The 20,082-nt window shown below is 37.5% G+C and overlaps 3 protein-coding genes across 4 annotated transcripts; 1 reads left to right on the top strand and 2 right to left on the bottom strand.

Moving 5' to 3' along the window:
- Positions 1,156 to 3,173, top strand: LOC18600963 (probable adenylate kinase 7, mitochondrial). Its single transcript, XM_007031748.2, has 4 exons — positions 1,156 to 1,613; positions 1,936 to 2,076; positions 2,294 to 2,455; positions 2,750 to 3,173. Exons 1-4 carry the CDS (start codon positions 1,263 to 1,265, stop codon positions 2,900 to 2,902), a joined length of 807 nt encoding a protein of 268 aa, XP_007031810.2. The 5' UTR covers positions 1,156 to 1,262; the 3' UTR covers positions 2,903 to 3,173.
- LOC18600962 lies at positions 3,693 to 10,146 on the bottom strand. The gene is made up of 9 exons (XM_007031744.2): positions 9,927 to 10,146; positions 8,402 to 9,174; positions 6,865 to 8,093; positions 6,100 to 6,394; positions 5,749 to 5,973; positions 5,182 to 5,355; positions 4,669 to 4,863; positions 4,458 to 4,571; positions 3,693 to 4,227 (listed from the first exon to the last, which is right to left on the bottom strand). Exons 2-9 carry the CDS (start codon positions 9,104 to 9,106, stop codon positions 3,892 to 3,894), a joined length of 3,273 nt encoding a protein of 1,090 aa, XP_007031806.2. The 5' UTR covers positions 9,107 to 9,174; positions 9,927 to 10,146; the 3' UTR covers positions 3,693 to 3,891.
- On the bottom strand, positions 12,081 to 17,606 carry LOC18600961 (probable inactive leucine-rich repeat receptor-like protein kinase At3g03770). 2 transcript variants are annotated; one of them, XM_018119499.1, is made up of 8 exons: positions 16,916 to 17,599; positions 15,436 to 16,835; positions 15,101 to 15,234; positions 14,368 to 14,611; positions 13,608 to 13,819; positions 13,493 to 13,518; positions 12,700 to 12,811; positions 12,081 to 12,499 (listed from the first exon to the last, which is right to left on the bottom strand). In XM_018119499.1, the coding sequence occupies exons 2-8, from the start codon at positions 16,778 to 16,780 to the stop codon at positions 12,278 to 12,280; spliced, it is 2,295 nt and encodes a 764-aa protein (XP_017974988.1). In that variant the 5' UTR covers positions 16,781 to 16,835; positions 16,916 to 17,599; the 3' UTR covers positions 12,081 to 12,277. The 2 variants fall into 2 exon arrangements, with proteins under 2 accessions (XP_017974988.1, XP_007031804.2); XM_007031742.2 differs by lacking the exons at positions 12,081 to 12,499; positions 12,700 to 12,811 and adding an exon at positions 12,818 to 13,268 and having other exon boundaries at positions 16,916 to 17,606.

The following is a 20,082-nucleotide window of genomic DNA, read 5'->3' as shown; positions in this document are numbered from 1 at the left end:
ATATGCTTCAAAAGGTTCCATGGTTAAAGTTTGGAAAAAAGGAGATTCTAAATTCTAAAATAATTCCTACTTTTAAGTGTTTTCCACTACCAAATTTAACCCATTAAAATTCACTAATTAATTAAATTATAGTAATTTTAGAATTAACATTAAATTGCTTTTCATCGGGATACCACAAGGAGCCATATTAGTATTGTTGGCCAACTTTTCTTAGATATTTTTGACAGGGGTGAGAATATATTCGGTAAGTTAGGTCGATTAGGTTTTAAAATTTCAAAAACCGAATTAATCAAAATATTACTAAAAATAACTAAATTTATTGAATTATATATTAAAATTGAAAATAACCATAATTGATTTATTTTGATCGATTAGATTAGTTCAGTCAATTCTAATTATTAATAATATTAATAATATATATGAAATATATTTCAAAAACTTTGCTTAATGTTTCAATATTATTATAATGATAAAACTTAAATGTTTTCAATTTAATCGTATATATGCGTGCATGTCTATATATAATATTTAAAATATACATTATTAATAATTTATTTTTTAATTAATTTAATTTTAAATTTTAAATACTAAAAATCGACTGAAAGAATTGAACAAATTATCTCTCTTAATCAGATAATATTAAAACTGAAAAAATTAAATCAAACTAATTAAATTTAATTAATTTCAATCAATTATTTCAATTTACATGAACTAGTACTCACTTCTAATTTCTGATATCAAAAGTGCTAAAGTGGCCCAGTTCCTGGAACATATTGAGCAAGCCCACTGTGTTTGGGCACTCGACTTCCTTTGGGCTTACTTAGTTCATAATGGGCTGCCGAATTTGGGCCATTCTGACTGTCTACGTGGCGGAATTAAAAGCAAGCATCATAATCCCCGCCAAAAAGCACCGAGCTTTGACTCCTGCGTCGGGATCCACGTGTCATGCTCTAAACCTTCAACTACTCCATGTCTCACGGGCTCCCAAAGTCCAGACAATTCACACGTGAAATTTCCTCTTCCGAACCACAAATCAGACGGTGACAACACAACATTTCTATGTTTCAGAACCACCTGATTTTTGCCTGTACCCAACAAACAAATTAAACCTGACATCTGTCGATGGTACCATCGGTAATTTTCTAATTCAACAGTGGCATTTTCCAAATCTCTCTTCTCTCTCTAAAAAATAAGTGAAAAAGGACTCTCTTTCTTTAACTTTCTCTAACATCTCCTTCTCTCCTTAAAACCCTACCGCCACCATGGCATGGCTTCCGAAACTCCGAGTTGCCACCGCCGCCGTTTCCGCTCTCGTGAACCCACTTCGACGTGGAGTCCGAGCCTTTGGATCAGCGGCCGCCTTGGAGCTTGATTACGATTATGAATATTACGAGTACGAGCAAGCTCACCGGGATCGCCATCCGGCACAGCTGAAGGTTGATGTGGGTGGCTCGGCTCCGGAGAGGGGAGTCCAGTGGGTGCTTATAGGGGAGCCAGGAGTGAAACGCCATGCTTATGCGGAGAGGCTTTCGAAGCTTCTAGAAGTTCCTCATATTTCAATGGGTACCCTTGTCAGACAAGAGCTCAATCCTCACTCTTCTCTTTACAAACAGGTCCTTTTTTCTTATCTCTTCTTATTGAGGAATTTCTTTTTGTGAAAAAATCTGGGTCGTTTTTAAAGTTGGGTTCTTTTTAATTTAGAAAAACTTTATATATTTTCAGTGATTTTTATTTGAATTGTGGGTATTTTCTTTTAAAGGATTCTTCCCTATGGTATGGGAAAAGATTGGTTTTTATATGTGAAATTTGACTTAGAAATTTGAAGATTTACTGTTTGATTAATAGGGACTCTTATTCTTCTATAAATGACAGAAACTTTTCAATATATAATAGTGTGAAGAATTCTGATTGGTTGCTGTCATTTGGGTTTATTAGATTGCAAATGCGGTGAACGAAGGGAAGCTTGTCCCAGAGGATGTAATTTTTGCTCTGTTGTCAAAGAGACTTGAAGAAGGTTACTATGGAGGTGAAAATGGTTTTATTCTTGAAGGGATTCCTCGTACCAGGATGCAGGCTGTAAGTCATCTATGACTGGCATTTATATTTTTCATTTCTACTTTTTATTCCGTGATTATATACTCTGATTACAAATGCGATTTGGTTAGAGGAAAGTCAATCTCTTTTTGGTTCTAAGATTCTTAAGCTGAATGAAACAGTCTGCTACAGATTTTTTTTTTCCGTTTTTTATGTGTCATTGAAATGCTTGTTCTCTTGTGTTTTATTAACTTTTCAGGAGATTCTTGACCAAATTGCTGATATTGATCTTGTTGTGAACTTTAAATGTACTGAAGAGTACAGTTTGAAGAAGAATTCAGAAAGTGAGTTTCTTCCCATAGGCAACTCCAAGGATGTAGGAAGTTCCTGGAAGGAAAATGCCCATGTATACTCAGAGCAGGTAATATTCCTGTCTGATATTATTGTCTAATGTTTACAAGGTAGTTTTAGGTAATCCATTGAACATCTTCTAAACTGGCTGTTAAGAATTTCCACATTTTCTCAACATATAATACTTTTGGGAACTTACCCTAGATCATCCATCAGTCCGATGCCTGTTATTTATTAGTCTTCTTAGTATTCTTTGACTTTTTAAATGTGTAACATAAAACTTCATGATAAAACTATTCAATTCTATAAAATGAGCACCGAAGGTGCAAAATTTTTCCTAACTAAATAATTTTCATCTTCATAGGCCAAGTCATTGGAAGATTACTACAGTAAGCAAAAGAAGCTTCTCAACTATCAGGTGGCTGGTGCACCAGGAGATTCATGGCAAGGTCTTTTAGCAGCATTACATCTCCAGCATGTGAATGCTCTCAGTTCATCACATAAGCTGACGGCATAAACTTTGTTATTCTTTAAATCCAGTGCCTACTTTGCTTAAATTGATATTCCGGCATGGTAGTAAATATTTACGATGAGAGATAGATAAGTTTTGAGTGCGGCAAACACCCCAAGTTGGATTTGCCTCAGAATTTTTGTTTCCCTTTTTGTGAGTTACTAGGCATTTTGAAAGTGTGTAACGTAATTTTGGCTAGAGAAGCCGAGCAGAGATGATATCATTGGCCTGTATGACTACTTATAATATAACGGATGCATTATTTTCTTTTCATTTCCATCTTCATTTCCATTGACTTTTACATCTTTTGTTTTCTTCTTTTGGATGCTCACATCATGCATCATGCTTTCCATCTAGTAAACCAAAACACGTCATGTGGATCATGGCATGGTCTAACTGTTGATTATTCATTTTGAAGAAGAAATTTCAAGTTTATATCCTCTTTGTCTCCTACTGTACCAAAAATTGTAAAGATAATGGTCCTGGAAGGTTGTTATTAAGAGTTTTAACCATCTGGTGACTGCTCTTTTTTTCCCATTTTTTATATCTGTGATTTGCTTGTGCAATGTTGTCTGACGGTATCAGCCTCAAGTTTGGTAATCGGTACAAGCAAAATCATGGTATTTTTTAACAACTCTGATGTTGTCATATTCTCTCTTGGACTTCATATTATGCAGTAGCATTTCTCTTTATTCACCCTTTAGGGCTACCTCTGCAATCATTCTCTGCCTGCAGCGAATGTTGACGCCACTGCTATGCAGACAAATCATCTAAATTAAGCAGGAGAAAGGTCAATCTTCGTTTCTTCAAAGGTTATTTTCGAGAAGACCCTCCATTAATTATACTTAGGTGAAAAGTACAACAATGGTCAACCTTTTCTTTATACAGATACACCAATATAGAACAACGAACCAAAATTTACCTACAGATTTACAGCTCAAGGAAGCAGAAGGCAGTGTCAATCATTTATACACTCATTAACACATAATCTACATTCATTCAGAGTTCATCCATACATCCCGTAGGAGTTCATATCTGATAGCATTTTGATAGCCATTTCCCTTCGATATCCAGTTAGGCTTTGATTGAATTGGCGATGATCGGAAGCCATCAATGAAGATTGAAGCCAAGGGTGAATTCAATTCATCAAGCTCATCATCACTTGTGTATGATTTTCTGAGGACTGAGGATCCACTTCTTCTCAGCTGAGATTGGCTTCCAATTTCTCCAATGATGCTAGCAACAGAAGTTGCTGAAGGTGCTGAATAAACTGGAGGAGATGCAACACATGGAAAGTTTGTAACAGACCCTTCCCTGGCTTCAACAGGATCCTGAAGCAAAATAGAGGCACAGAGGTTTTTTTTCATATCTTTGAAGGGCTGTAGGTTATCAAACCAACTAGTACTATTGGAGGAAATCATTTCATAGCCTACAACTCTACCAAAGTTCTTCCCTGAGTAGATACATTAAACACACATCATAATTTATGACTTAACCTTCGAGGTTGAGTCAGGTGAACATGGTAAAAGTCTAATTTAGGAGTCCAGATTATATGACTAACCTCTGACTCCAGGGCTTCAAGAACAACATCTGGAACTCGATCAGGGCAAAACTCGTCAGGGACATAGTTGTCAAGAACTCTCTTGATCAATGATGCACCAAATGTCGGACATACCTTAGTAAATAAACATCAAGCTCTGTGAATAAACAGCAAAGTAATGACCATGAAGCCTGGAGATTAAACAAAAGGTCTTTAAGTTAAGGTGTCAAACCTCTTCCCTGATAGGTCTACTTAGGAGCATGTCCTTGGGAAGCATCATGAGATCACTCAATGCATTAAGGAGATGGAAAGACTTTAAGGATGTGTCTTGTCTCTCGTCCCTGTCATCCTGGTCATTCTCATCTCCAACTGAGTCATCATCGTCTATACCAAAGAGGTCAGTCAACCATCTAGACCAGTTTCCAATCTGACATCCACAAAAATATAATTCAACAAGAATTGCTTTACTTCGAAGGAGAAAAACCAAGGTTTACACAACTGTCACCACCTTAACCTCAGTGGACAAAAAATCTAATTTAATATGATCAACTATGTAAAATTTCAAATGGCCTGAGAAGAGTCAGGAGGAAAGCCATGCATGTCAAGTCAAACACCCCCCACACAGGCACCCCACACCAACAAGGAAAAGTAATATTAGAAGTTCGCAAACTTAGATTTAACCACCAGAGGGAAATGATCTTACTCAAACATTAACCTCAGAGACTACCACATTTGCATTGCTTACCGCATTTTTCAGTTGTGCGCCAGCACCAAAACTTGTTTTCCCAGATGGAATAGGAAGCACCAGAGGATTGCTAATGGGGTCAGACACAGGATCAGTAGGGATCTCATCACCAGAATCACGAAGAATGGCATTGAACATAGCCACATCTAATCTAGCCACGCATTGCTCCATTATCTAGATGCATGATAAGGATGAATTATAACATATTTAATTGAAAAGAAGAAAAATATCATCAGGTAGGGGAACAAGACCAGTGACAGTTACCAATAAAGAAGTCGAAGCAACCATCAAAACCATTACCCAAAAAGTTAAATTAATTAGCAGTTACCAGGGTGAGAAGCAAAGCAACAGTCACTTTAGCTCTTTTAGAAATTCATAATTATTTTTACTTTTAATGCTTCTATAAAGTCTCTTATCCTATACAAACAACTTCATACTCATTTAAATGCTAATATACTAACAAGAAAGCTGATAGTTTCAAATGCCATCGTCCTCCCACTACAAAATAAATTGTTAGTATGTCATACTTGTGTGCCATTTAATCAATCCTTCAAAAACGAATATTACCAATCTAGACAGCAAACGCAAGCAGCCACATTCATGCCCCGCAGCTCGAACTGGGCAAAGTCTTTCACAGGCATCCTTGAAAGCCTTCTTCCAATGGTCTAATGAAAAGTTCATTTGGTCTTCATCACTTGAACTAGATACCCTCCCATAGCTTTTACTTGAGCCAGAGCCCATACCTCTATCAATTTCCTTTCTATCTGCCGACTGCATATGTGGAGTGAGAGTCTGAGATGGAAATAAGGAACATAATTTGGTCAGACGACCATCCAAGTTTGTGACATTCAGTGTGCCATCATGTATTTTAATAAAAAAATTTGATGAAAAAGGGAAGAAAAAGAGTGAATGTATTACCTGCCACCAAACAGACTCAACGATTCTGGAAAAGATCCATGCTTCAACCCTTTCCAGGGCTGAAGTAAAGGCATGTGGGTTGTCCCAGTCACTAGAACTTCCATATAAGATAAGTTTATTTTCCTTTCTTCTAGACGAGGATTCTTTCCATTTCAACGGAGATGATACCTGTTTCTTCCCCATTCCACCTCCTATTCTTTCCATGGGTCCAGCAGAAATTGGTAACTCTGAATCTCCAATACTTTCACTTATAATTGCTCGCAACACCACAGAGTTTGACAACCAAAATGTCAACCTGTAATCATCATACATGATATGAGTTCATTAGAGAGTCAAAATAGTTTCCTTGAACTTATCATAGCTTCATATTTTAAGCTTCAAGTCACAAGACACAGCAACATAGACCAGCCTCTAACCAACTATATTATTCACCAAGTTTGGCCTTGGCAAGGGATATCACCACAAGTTTCACCAATTCAAACATCTAAAGAAGAATGGCTCTGAAATTTTCAAATATCACTTCTCAATTCATGGAATTTCTGGGAAAAATGCAGATATAGCTCCCTCCCCTGCCATTCCCACTCCCCTCACCCCTTTCTTTTCCCAACAAAACAATGATTCCCAGCCCCACCCATGAAAATCAAAAAGCCTAGTTATTAAAACCAAAAGTTTTGGGAAGAATTGAGAAATAAGATTAAAAGTACTTTAAAATGTTGATGCAAACTGATGGTTAAGAATGTTCAAGATAATATGACTCGAATGTACCTCGGCACATCATTTCCACATGCTTTTGCAACCAGAGCAAGTCCAGAAACAGCACTTCTAGCTGCACTTGCTCCCCTTGATTGGATGCCTTCCTTAAAAGCATGAAGATACAGCCTAGAAAGGCGCCGAGCTGGAGCATGCACCTTACTCATGGAGCTTCCATGCTCAGCCACTACTGAGTACAGGGCAGCCTCGACAGCAGCTGCTTCTCTCAACTCCCCTTCAAGCATCTTTATCTTAAGTTCCAACTGCTGCACTTTGTTATCCAAAATGGCACTTCTAGTGTCCTTGGGGTAAACCTTAGCATCTTTCCTTTCATTGCCTGATTTGCTTCTGAAGGTTCCACCCCCATGCGGTGCATCCCCCAGAACACCAACTTCCTTCAATTCTGCATGCTGGTTATTGGTAGACAATCCATTGCTCCTAACTGAGTCCGATGAAGATCGAACAGACTTGACATGCTTTAGTCTGTCAATTTTCAGGACATTGCCTATTGTTCCAAGATTCCCCTGGCTTAAAGAATTATCTGGTGAATGGATATTCAATGGTTCATCTTCAGTAGAATACCTTTTATCTTCCCCGTATTGTCCTTCATGTCCATTTTCTAGGCAATCATATCCTGAGTTTCCTTCCAAAGAATTATCATATGCATCAGCAGCAGCTGGAGCCTCCTCAGAGGAAGTTTTGCCATTTCTTCGGGCTTTATTATCATCTTCTCCATCAACTAGAGAATCACAAAATCTTTTAGAGTCCTGCCTATCAACCATCTGAGGACCATTAGCTGAGGATGCCAATTTAGCCTTCGAACTACCAGATGTATCTTCCTTATTTTGACCATCACTCCTAACTGTGGTTCCTCCATTGACAACCTTTTCCTGAACCTTTTGAGATAAATCTTCACGTTCATTGCTTCTCATGCTGGTGTTGCTTTCATTCTGTGTATTTTCATTAGCCAAGGATGAGGAAGACAAATAAACCTTGTGGGTGAGAGCATTATCTCGTACAGGTGAACTGGAACTATAAGAGTTAGATGTGGAAGCATGAGCATCTACTGAGCTCTCAAAGTCAGATGATAAGTCTGCTGATGACGAGCACGATGAATTCCCCTTAGAGTTTTCACATTGTGTGATCTGTGTCACCACATTTGTTCTTTCAAGGTGCAACTTTGAAGCCAAGGCATGTTCCCCTTTAACTTCTCCCTTGCCACCAATTACAGTGACTGATCCATTCTGCAATTTAGTACCAATTACTATATTAGCTAGTGCAATTTAACATACCAATGAAAATTCAAGGCATCCCATTAGGCTGACCATAAGGCCACGCCCCAGAACAACAGCATCATGATCTAAGGGCAGAATGGGAGATGTTGTATCCACCCGCAAAGAGATGTGTGAAAAGGGTACATTACACCTAAAAAATTCTATCTCTCATATAGAATTGTTTCAGCATTTCCTCAAGAAATGCCCCAGCACATAAAAGGGAAAGAAGAAGGAATTAACCCCATCTGAAGATCCCTTAGGAAATAACTAAAAGTTACCTCTTCATTTCGAGGAAGTGAACTTCCATTAGATTCCAAAGTCGAAGAAGAAACAGTCAGAGATGAGTGTGAGGAAACATCATCATCAGTGAATGAAGCAACCTCAGCTTCCTCAGCATATTCTTCATCCATCAGAGCAGAAACTGACTCACTTCCTTTCCTGTCCAGTGAGTGCTCTTCTGACAGGCCACTTCTTGATGAAGAGCTGTTCCGACCCTTATAAATTCGATCAATTTTAATAAACAAAATTGGCTGAGCAGTGTTACTAAAGCTCCTCTTGCTGTTCATTGGAACAGTAATGTCTAACGTCTCTTTGATAGCACCATATTCAGCCAAATCCACAATGGCAGTAGCCAACAATTGGATCTTATCTCTCCGAGGCTCATACAAGTTAAATTCTAAGGAATTCTTCTGGAACACATCAGCATCCCTGCCTTTAACAGACAGGTCCCTCACTAGATTCACAGGTAACTTAAATGACTCATTAAACTCAATCTTTCCCTCACCAACGATGGAACCAAGTGTGGGTGAAACAGTGTTGGTAGACCCTGAACTACGTTCACCATTTTCCCACTGAATCAGGACAGAACGAAGTGACCTCAGCGACTGTGATGGTGGCCAAGGTTTAATCTCCTGAATGTGGATTAGATAATCAACATGAACCGTAGGCCCTCTCCTGTTCTTTGCGCTCAAACCAAGAACCATTGTTGCACAAACACTAGTATTTTACCAGGATGCGTTTAAACTATTCAATCCGCAAGACAGTTAAATTCCTACAATTCAGAAAGCAATTTAATTTCAGTACGGAAACTTTGTATCAGGTACTAAATGCAGAACTAGTAAAGACCAAGCTTGTAATCCTAAATCCTAATACATTTTACCACGAAGGATCGAGCAAAAACGAAACTACGACAACTCAGCTTAACAAGACTAATTTTTCCTGCTCCTTCTCAACAACCAAAGACAAACGTTTTTCCTGCATTTGCTCAACAACCAAACATAAGGGGATGTAGCTTTCAAAAGAACAAAGATTAAATGAAACAGAGTGTAAAAAATGTCCTGGCAAGATATCATCAAAGGCTAAGCCACTAAGGCAGACAGAAATAATGCAAAACAGAAAAATAGCTCCAGATGGAATAGAAAAAAGAATTAAAGGAATGAAATTGACCAAGGAACTTGGAGCTCATTCATGCAATAACCATTTAAGCTCAAAAAATTTATATAAAATATAAATAATTGAAACTAAATGTAGAAACTTTGAAGCTCATTAAAAGTTAGTCAATGAAAAAAAAAAAAACAAAAATGCCACTAAACTGACATGTTATTGTTCTTGAGCATCAGATCCAGCTCATTTAAACACAATATGCAGAAAAAATGTTAAATTTTCAGCTCAAATATGCTGAGAAAAACTAGATTCTTTGCAATGCAGAGATAAAAATTAGCCCAAAAGAGGAGGAAAATAGGAAACTGAGAAAAGCAACCAATATTTCACTTTGGGTACATTGAATGTGGCAGGAAAAATTACCAGGAAAATTAGCAGAAGAAGAAGAAATGAAGGAATGGTAAAGCTAAAACGCTGCGCTTTGGAGTGGTTGCTTCCATGGAAGATGAATAAAAGAAGCTGAGATATATAAGGCCTATTTTTTTGAGGCTGGCTGGCTCTGAGTGATTACTGATCCTGGAACAAAATGGCAAAAAATTAAATAAATGATAAAAATAGAAAGAAATGGTTAATTAATTATTTTTCTTATATCAAAGAAAAAAGGAAGAGAGTTTCTATAAATAAATTATTGATTCTGTCAAGGCTAAACGCTGCTGTTTTCGCAAGGTTTCGTCGCGTCGTTTTCCGTTTTGATTGTGATGCGCTGGCGGAAATGGGTTCCACTTAGTTAAATACGCAAAGACGTCATTTTTCGTAAGGAGAGATTTCAGCACGCTATTAGAGGGAATGTGGACAAAACGCTCGGAAGGGCTCTTCGTCGTCAGCGTCAATCTCTGAAATTGCGGGTGGGATCGAAGTGGAACATGTGTTGAACAGTGCGTCGTTTTTCGTCTCGGGTTGTCTCGTTTCGCCGACATTGTACCGTTGTTTTTCACTCTTCAGTCAATAACACACGCACCCCAGGAAAGTGGACCCACGCTCTTTGGGCTTTTAATCAATGGGCTAATCAAGCCCATTATCCATTTTCACCCATTGAATTTTATTTTTTTTTTACAGAGAAAAATTGTTAAATAATAAATACCCATCAAAAATAATTTTTGATTTTAACCAACAAAGGCAACAACCCAATAGTGTAATGGAATTGTAAAGTTTTGTAGTTAGTTACTTATTTGCTTCACAAGAAAAATGAACTTGAACTCAAAGCAAACAAACACTTTCACCAAAGGGAAAGAGAAAGAGAGAAGAAAGGTTGGGTTGAGATGTCTCAGTCCAGAGGAAGCTTGATCAAAAGCAAATATGGCCAATGTAGTAGGTGAAGACAGGAGTGATATGATATTTAGTCATCCTTTGTTGGGCGTTTTCAAATGTCCAGCTAGATAGATCATTCTTGTATAATAATATTACTAGTATTTATTTATTAGTATAATTAGGAGGATTAAGTTCCTTCTGCCAGTAGAATATATTTGTGGTTATGTTTATGATATTCTACTATCAATGTTTCAGGTAGGATTTGACTCTTCTCATTCCTTCTCTTATTTTGTAAGATTCAGGGACTAACTAACAGCTATCAACCATAGGCAATGATGGGTTGTATCCAATAGAATTAGGCCAGGGATGTGCCAACTACATTCAACAGAAAAGAAACCTGTCTGGTTTCAAAGTCTAACCAGTGTATCACTACTTCCGGTGGGCTTTGCCTCTAGAAATTATTGGGGCATAACACTTGGGGAGGCTATGAATAAGTGAAGAAAAATCAATTAACATTTTGATGACCAAACTAGCTTTCAACAGCACCCGAGCATTTGACTCATTAATTGATGCATTATCCCCTGCTTAAAGAGTAGGATTCGAATCCCTCCTCCTCCAATTATAAAAGAAAAGACTAGCTTTCAACAGCTTTGCTTTTGGTGATGATTGTTTGGGTACCCTGAGCAACTTTAAGCTAGTAAAGCATGTGTAATTTTCAACTAGGAATGGCAAGCCATTGCGTTGCAGACAATGATAGGCATACCAGAAACCAAAGCTAGGGAACTTTGCCTGAATTTGAAAGCAATGAAAGCATAATAATTGTCATGAAAAGGTTTCTGCTTCTGCTAGGGTATATTTTGAAGGTCCTTCCAAGGCAAGATGGAATCACAGAAGCATTTGGACGTTGCAGGGCATGTCAGACTGTTAGTTATAACTAATGCAGATACTTGGAGTTGGAAAGTAATCAAGAAGCTCTGGACTTGCTTATAATGATTGAAAGTACTTCAATCGCCTTTAAAGAAATGATGTTAGATTCTTTCAAAGGCAATTGTCAATCAGTTATGATTATCTAGGATAGCAAAAATCAGCATAATCCAAAATCTCATCATATAGCAAGCCTGTCTTTGAAAGGGAGAGTAAGGGATAAGAAACAGAACAGACCTCTCAACTAAGCTGTTAGTAGTGATTATAAATTCAGTATTTGGTGTCATTTCCTTGTTGCCAATGGCCGCAGCAACTTTCTTATAACAAAACTGTACGCAAGAAATATCTGTTTTACCAAAAAGTTCCATTTCAAGATCTAAAAAAATGTCATTTACAACTCTCATTTCTCAGGAAAAGCAGCTCAATATAGACCTAACTCAATTTTTATGTGAGAACACCTTCCAAGAGCTTTATCTGAGAAGTGTCTGCAGGGTCCTACAAACTAAAGATCAGGTGTGGCACTAAACATATACAAATGACTATTATGTAGAATCAGATTTCTGATCAACATCGGCTGCAGCCTGGACTTGAGCTGCATACTGCAAGTTCCAAAGAACATCCTCAAAAGAAGGCCGAGATGATGGCTCAGGACATATACATTTGCCAGTAATAGATACCACTATTGATAATGACTCCTGTGAGCAAGTGGTCAACACAGATGGATCCACAATTTGCTTTCGACCATCCTGGCTGCCAAAGGATGCCTGTGATTGTAATTCATGATCATCGGGTTATACCTGTTTCCAACTCTTATGGAAAGCAAGATTTTTCTTAACATTTCAATTCAAAATCTAAGCCTTCTAGAACCTAACACATTTTGACTGTATTTGTTTAGCTGGTAATCATTATCATAAGATTATATTGTATTAAATGGAATTCATCAAAGAAAAAATCAGTGGCTTACCATTTCATTCAGAAGAAATGTTTCTCCTTTGCCACTCACTATAGGCCCAACAAGAGACTCAAGTAATATAAATCCAAAGTTGTAAACATCATCCTCTAAATTTTTCCTTTGGCTGCAATAAAGAATGCAAGGGATTTAGTTATATAAACTACAATTTGTACGTACAATGTGATCCAATAAAAAAATCAAAATTTTTGATACGTTGTTGGTTCAGACAGCAAATTTGTTATTTGGCCCCATTTTCCATAAGCATGTTTCACTCAAATTAGTATTAAGTGATTAAAGCTAGATGATTCTGCTAGTTGTGGAACTGTCTGCTAGAAATGGAAAAGAGAACCAATCAGAGGCGCAACAAAAGAAAAGGTGATACATGGTTGAAATCAATCATTGAAAAAAATGACTGCAACCAACTGGTGTTGACAGCAAATCACAAAATATGTTTAAAGGTAGATGGTAATTGGATAAGAGAATGGTTGAGATGGTAGCAGTAACGGCGGAGTTGTTGGTGAGGGGTACAAGTCCTAATGCTGGTAGTGCAGCAATTGCGACAGTGGGAAAGGAAGTGGGAGCTGCAGAAGCAATGGCTCATCCAGTGAGAATACAGAATAGTATTAACTGTCAAGTATAAATTCTTATCAAATGATGATTTTCTATCCGCTACAATTCTTGTTAGTAATGGATGTCCATAATTTTATGTAAAGAGGCATTAAGATGATATTCCAATTCTAATCTCATGAATATAGTTGTAAGCTAAAATTTCAGATAGTCTGCTGAGAATTGGTCCAGACAATACCTAGACTTTAAGCCATCTCCCTTTGCCTGCAAAACAAAAAATATTTCAGATAACCACTCAGGACCATGATATCTTTCTAAGTAACAAGTTAAATTTAAATAACTAGAAAACATACCTCTAGTTTTTCATTTTCTTCCATGATGATGGACATCCCATAGTCACTCAGTTTTGCTATTCGATGCTCATCCAGCAATATATTATTTGTCTTCAACCGGTTATTAAAAACACCAGGAATAACCCCAGTATGTAGAAAATGTACAGCCTTGGCAACATCAATTAGAATCGCTAACCTATCTGACCACTTAAGAACCTTCTCCGGACAATTTTCTGCATCATGTTTCCAGATTTAAGGTTGTCAGAATCCAGCTGACATTAAGGATTAGAAGATGGTTAGAACTGAGGGTGTTCAGGTTAGTCCCTAGGTAAGTGGGTTACCTAAACCCATGCCCTTGCAAGTCCCTGGGTTCAGATTGAACAAGGCCACTCCATATTGTCTATAACGCAAACCTCTATCAAGTTTTCCTTTTTCCACTATTCTTTTTAGAAATGTATGAGCATCTGTTTTTTTTTTTTTTTTGCTCAATATGTACCAGCATCTTACAGCATCACAATCTAAATCTTTAATATTATTGTCAACTCTCTCTGTCCAAATTTTTGCGTGCACCATGAACCCAACAAAGCAATTTAACCAGTTTCAACTAGATGCATATCCTCTCCATTTAGCATTTGTGCTTATATGTTTTAGACATAAACTTAAAGACATTCATAGCCATGGCTTCCACTACAGACATATCTAAGCAAGCACACTTAAATATATTTATAGCTGTGCACTTATCATGTACCAATATAGTTTTAAGTTTAAATGCAGCGCTGACCTGATAGATGCATATGATAATTCCCATTAGGCACATAGTCATATACAAGGAAGACTTTGTTTGCACTGGGATCATCTTGTACACCACCATCAATACAGTGACCCAAAAGGCCTACTAAATGTGGATGGTGAAGCTTTGAGAAGAACTCAAGCCTAACTTTAAGATTTTGGATTGAATATTTCTTCAGTAAAGTCAAAGATCGAATGGCAACATAGGTCCCATTCTCCAATCTTCCTTTGTAAAGCTGAAAAAGAGTAACAAATGAAGTCAGAAAGGTCTTTGGTGATAGCATACACAAATATACAAACAAGTATTTGCCACATCTAGCCTGCTCGCTGATGAGGGCAAAACCGAATGGATATACTTAATAGGTATAGTTGTTTTTGATAGCTTATCTCCCACAAGCTATTTTCATAGTTGACAAGCTTCCAGAAAAGAAAATCAAAGAACAAATTTTCTAAAAAGGATAATAATCATTTAAAGCTATAATAATATGGTGTTAATAAAAATTTCCAAGATCATCAACTATTCCCATTCAAAATTCTTAGTTCTGCGGAATACTTGTGAACTTGAGTTCTGCAAAATACTTTATTGATAAAGATTAGCAGGGTGATTATTACAACTGAAAGTCATAAAAACACCATTGTGTAATAATAGTTCTAATATCTGATTTCATGTTTACTGCCAATACAAAACCATCTAAAGGTAATAAATACATCAGTTTTGAGAATACCTTCCCAGTGGAGCTTTCCCCCATAAACATTGATGAATCAAAGTTATTTGTGGCTTCCTTCAACTCTTCCAAAGGAAACAGTCGACATACTGGAGCACCTTGTGTCCCTAACTTAACAACTTCTGAAATAAATCCTAAGAATGAAATTAAATAATGATAAGTAACAATCATAATAACTCAAATTTCCCTTTGAAGCACTATAAAACAGGGTTAAGAAATCAAGATGAACTCCCTTTTAATAAGTTCCTAAATACAGACTTGACCTTTATTAAGTACAGACATATCTCAGGTCAATTTGAGATGATGGAAACAACAAAAGAAATGTATTTGCTTACTGGCATTTGCAAGAACTTCAGGTGAAACCCCGTTTGTTGGATTGTCTTGAACAACCTTTTGCCTTATGTGAGTTTCAAAAGTCCGTCTTCGGCAGCATCTTCTAGACAGAATATAAACCCCAAATGCCAAAAGAACCAAAAGGAGAACAGATCCGACAATAATAGCAATTAGTACAGCTATCTCTCTTCTACTTTTCCTTGTGTTTGCTTCTTTACAATGTGAAGCTTGATGCTGCTGTTGGCGATCAATTGACAAGCAATTCCCACCAAATTTAACTACTCTCTTATCTGAGATATTGTCCAAGCAAGAAGGAAGTTCACCAGACAACTTGTTACTAGAAATATCCACAAACCCAAGTTTGCTACCGCAAGTTAGATGCTCTGGAAGTGAACCACTCAGCATATTTGATGCCAAATTCAAGTAAGTCGTGCTTGGCAAATCAAACAAGGCAGAGGGGGGTGTTCCACTCAGATGATTGAATGATAAGTCAAGGTGCTGAAGATGACTCAGTTTGCCAAATTGCCCAGGAATTTCACCAGAGAATAAGTTCTTAGCAAGAAGAGCTGTAACCAATCCTTGGGGCATGCCAGGCAGTTTGGAATCCAACTGATTTTCTCTTAAATCCAACACACGCAGGCGAGTTAAGGAACTCAAATCAGGCAATTCTCCTGAAAGCTTATTGTGGCACAAGGCAATATCCGTTAGACTTGAAATTCTGCATATTGAAGAAGGAAACTGACCCTCCAACCGGTTGCCCCTCAAACTTAGAACAGTAAGATTTGATATGGAATCCAGTGTATCAGGAATAGTATCATTAAAATAATTGCCATCCAATGTTAGAGTTTGAAGCTTAACCATTCTAGATATCTGTGGTGGGATAGAGCCAAACATGAAATTGGAGCTTAAGTCTAAAAGTTCAAGAGAATATAGCCTATGAATCTTATCAGGAAGTGGCCCCCAAATCCCAAGAGACACTAAACTAAGCACCCTTAAACTGGTTAACCTTGTCAATGTGGTAACCAAAGAATCAATGGAGAAAGTCTCTGACAAAGTTTTATTAGGAATTGCATATCCATTGAATCCACTAATATTGGCAAGCTTATCTCCCCTAATCTTAAGCTCGGTGACAAAATTGTCCTGGCAAGATATCATCACATCTCCTGTTGCAGACAAGTTACAGAGGTCCCCATTGTAATTATCCAGAATTTGCAACTGTGAAGGGTACTCTAAATGCATCCTTATTTGCAGCAGAAGTTGAGTGTGATAAGTTTGCAATCCATGAGTAGGTCGGATAAAATAACTCCAAGAAAACAATGTTAGAACGAACAAGTAAAAGTATCCCATTGAACAAGCTTGCGAAGCAACAAACTCCAGATGTCTCAAGAGGTGAATATAAGCCCTAGAATTAAAGCAGAAATGTTAAATTCAAAAGAAACTGAAACATACCTAACAAAAGGAAGCTTCATAGCAATGCTTTACCTGAAGGTTGAACCTTTTACAAGCGCAAGAAGAGAAATTTCACTGGAGTAAAGAGCTCCAAATCCTGCTCATATGCTAAGACTAGTCTCTCGACAGTAATTCAGCCTTACCCCAATTCAAGAGCACACTTAAAAGCATAAAAAGCTGAAACTCAAGCAAATGCTGGAAGAAAAACAGAAAAAAAAAATATTCTTACTTGGGAAGATTAAAGATGGTATTTTTCCCAAGGAAAAGTTCAACACTTTAACTAACTTCGGTCAAAGAAGAGAGAAACCCAATGGAGAGAAACACAAGAGAACAATAACAAACAAGCAACTTTCATGATCCAATGAACATGTCTCTATCTCTCTCTCTCTCTCTCTATCTACTTTCTAGGAAATTAAACAACAACCCAGAAACAAAAACAAGGTAAAAAAAATGAACTAAAAGCTAAAAGTAATGCTAGTTTTAATTTGAATATACTTTGGCTAGACTTCTTTAAGGTGTAAGTATTATTTAGCTGCAATATAATGGAAGGTGGTAGTTGAAAAGGGCGTACAAAAGAGAGAAACAATCAAAGATAATCGATAATGCAATTAAGAGGGAGGTGCATTAATGGGATGATCTTTGTTTTTCTTGGAGGACAAAGGTAAGTGGGGACTGTTTTATACGTGACCAGAGAAGGAGTCCTTAAGAAATGCAGAGACAAAGAGAGAATAGTGTTAAAAAAAAAAAAAGCTCTTTCTTTTTTGGTGCTGTATCCGCAGTTGTTACTGTTGGGAACGATTGTAAGAGACCTTGGAGTTCTGGGATATTTATAACAATGCCATCACATTGGTTTTTCTTTTTTCTTTTGGGTTGTATCCTCTTTATTTGCATTATGTGGTTTCTTTTACTGATGTGAGCGTGACTGACTTGGCTCTGATTCTGGTTTTCTTTCCTTTTTTCTTACTTAAATTGACCCCTTGTTTTAGCTGTTTAGCCTGAATTAGGATTTTCAGATAATTAGAGAAGAATCTTGAAAAAAGATAATAATTTGTTCAAGTCCCAAAGACCTATGTCATACAATAATTCAGTATATAATTTTCGAGTCTAAATATGGTGAAATTGATAGATAAACCTTTTGCTCTGAGCACAATGAGAAATATCAGCAAGGCAGCATCAAATATGGCAAAAAGATGAAAGCAATTTCAATGTTCTTTCACCAACTAAAATTAGTAAGAATAAGTCTAAAACGAAAGGGCTTAAAGGGAAAATAAATCAGGCATCATCATTGGAACTTGGGTTACTGCCTAACTGCTAGAAGCTTTCGCACCCCTTTAATCTTGGGACCCCTTTGGACAGCCGGTTTTGAAGGCAAGACCATGCTGCTAACTTCAAAATTAACCTTGGAATCCCAAGCATGATCACTAACACCTTACTTTAACCACGCGCAACTGCCCATGCTTTGAAATATGAATCACCAAACGTCAAAATCCCACTTCAGAATCATGGATTTTAGTCTTAAACGTTATATGTTTATATTAGTATGCTGAGAATCTTTGCATGTTTGTGGACACTGATTCCATTCACGCGCCCTTAAAAGTGGTTTGAGGTGGTGGGAGTTGCCCAGACGAAGAGATATGTTGGCTGGGGGGGCCAAAGCAGCCTGGCATGGAATTTGCAGATTCGGATAGTGGCAAATCTGACTCAATCAAGGCATCCTAGTTCACAAAAATCAGTGCAAAAATATCTTCCCAGTTCAAAGATGAGCCAGCTTTCTGTTCATGTACAGATTTTCATGGGACCTTTTGGGCTGAGATGATGCAAAATGCAGCTCTGCTTCCACTTATTAGGTTTTGCAAGTTCAGATATCAGAATGACCTTTTCTGATGAGATGAAAGTATTTAGGACTTTGGGATTTTTCTTGTCAGACAAGAGGCAGACATTTTTACCTAGCAAATAAACTGCTTCTAGAAAAGCAATTTGAGATGCTTAGCTTGTTAATTAGCCTACCTAGCAAATGATTAATGGAAAACAAACAGTTAATCACTCAGCACTCAAGGAGATAAGATTCCACCCCCATGACAGACAGACAAAGACAGTCAGCAAGAAAAGTGAACTCTTATTTTTAGGCAACATAATGCTACTATTATTAGTGGAAAATTGGCATCTTTTGCATATAAGACCGTTCAGTTTCCTAGGGTAAGGCAAAGAAGATTAAATAACATGAAAGCGATGAAGAGAAAAAGGTTTTGTTTAAAAAAATGGGACAAGGATTTCGAAGGGACCACCACTGACAGTGAGAGCTGCTGCACAGACACAAATATGTTTTGCCTAAATCCATCCCGCACCTACATCCCACCAGCACAAGTTTTGAAATGTTTACACCCATGCATTTACTGCACAGCCTTACTGACTTTCAACAGTCATAAATTTATGAAAATGAAAGGGTTAGGGCTGCTGCCAATGTTAGCTCATCCATTGAATAAAAGAATGTTTCTTGTTTATTAACATAATTTACTTCTCATGTACTCATTTTCATGTCTATTCTTCGAGAATTGCAGTAGCTCTTGATTCGTAAACTTTGAATGGAGGCAGAAATCACCGTTAACTTCAATTAGTTCAACTGCAGAAGGTGCCAACCTACCCTATGCACAGCTTAAAGGGCCTAAGGCTCCCAAAATGACAGAAAAGGAACCTTGTTGTAGCCCCCAAATCTTCCACATGGTCTGGACTGTTTGCAGTTTTGTGTCCTACTCTGCTATTCTGATTCACCTTTATCTCTCTAGTGGCATCCTTTTTGTTTTTTGGTGGACCGCCTGCAGAGTCAGGGTGCATATGTCCTAAAGGAAATGGGACTGACATTCAAATTTCAAAGTATGCTTTTGTTTTATTTAGGGCACATAACCCACCAACTAGAGGCCAGCGATTCTAAGTTTCCACCCAAAAGGCCAGCACAAGGTCTCCACTACCCACTCCAAGGTTCAATAATTAAAACAGAATGGAAGAAAGTTTACCTATAGAATCAGACGTTTTGAAACAAAAAGAGGAATTTGGTTGGCTCACTATCTTTTTCTAGTGCCTCATTCCCCACGCCAAATTCTCTACCTCTATTCGACCTTCTCAACAAATAAGTCCCAAAACAACTAAATTTGCCATCAATTCCATACCAAGGCTGTCGCAACTTGCAAACCAACCCCAAAGAC

The sequence above is a fragment of the Theobroma cacao genome, chromosome 4, assembly GCF_000208745.1.
Source record: "Theobroma cacao cultivar B97-61/B2 chromosome 4, Criollo_cocoa_genome_V2, whole genome shotgun sequence".
Classification (NCBI taxonomy): domain Eukaryota; kingdom Viridiplantae; phylum Streptophyta; class Magnoliopsida; order Malvales; family Malvaceae; genus Theobroma; species Theobroma cacao.
Note: the sequence above shows the minus strand (reverse complement) of the source record. Positions and strands in the feature narration are given on the sequence as shown.

Coding starts and splice junctions, on each gene's coding strand:
- LOC18600963 (XM_007031748.2), top strand. CDS start 1,263: ATGGCATGGCTTCCGAAACTCCGAGTTGCCACCGCCGCCGTTTCCGCT. Junction 2,077..2,293: donor CTCGTACCAGGATGCAGGCT/GTAAGTCATCTA, acceptor TTAACTTTTCAG/GAGATTCTTGACCAAATTGC. Junction 2,456..2,749: donor CCCATGTATACTCAGAGCAG/GTAATATTCCTG, acceptor TCATCTTCATAG/GCCAAGTCATTGGAAGATTA.
- LOC18600962 (XM_007031744.2), bottom strand. CDS start 9,106: ATGGTTCTTGGTTTGAGCGCAAAGAACAGGAGAGGGCCTACGGTTCAT. Junction 5,974..6,099: donor TTGAGTCTGTTTGGTGGCAG/GTAATACATTCA, acceptor TTTCCATCTCAG/ACTCTCACTCCACATATGCA. Junction 4,572..4,668: donor GTAGACCTATCAGGGAAGAG/GTTTGACACCTT, acceptor TTATTTACTAAG/GTATGTCCGACATTTGGTGC.
- LOC18600961 (XM_018119499.1), bottom strand. CDS start 16,780: ATGGGATACTTTTACTTGTTCGTTCTAACATTGTTTTCTTGGAGTTAT. Junction 15,235..15,435: donor TGAAGTTCTTGCAAATGCCA/GTAAGCAAATAC, acceptor TTTCATTCTTAG/GATTTATTTCAGAAGTTGTT. Junction 12,500..12,699: donor CATTTCTTCTGAATGAAATG/GTAAGCCACTGA, acceptor TTACAATCACAG/GCATCCTTTGGCAGCCAGGA.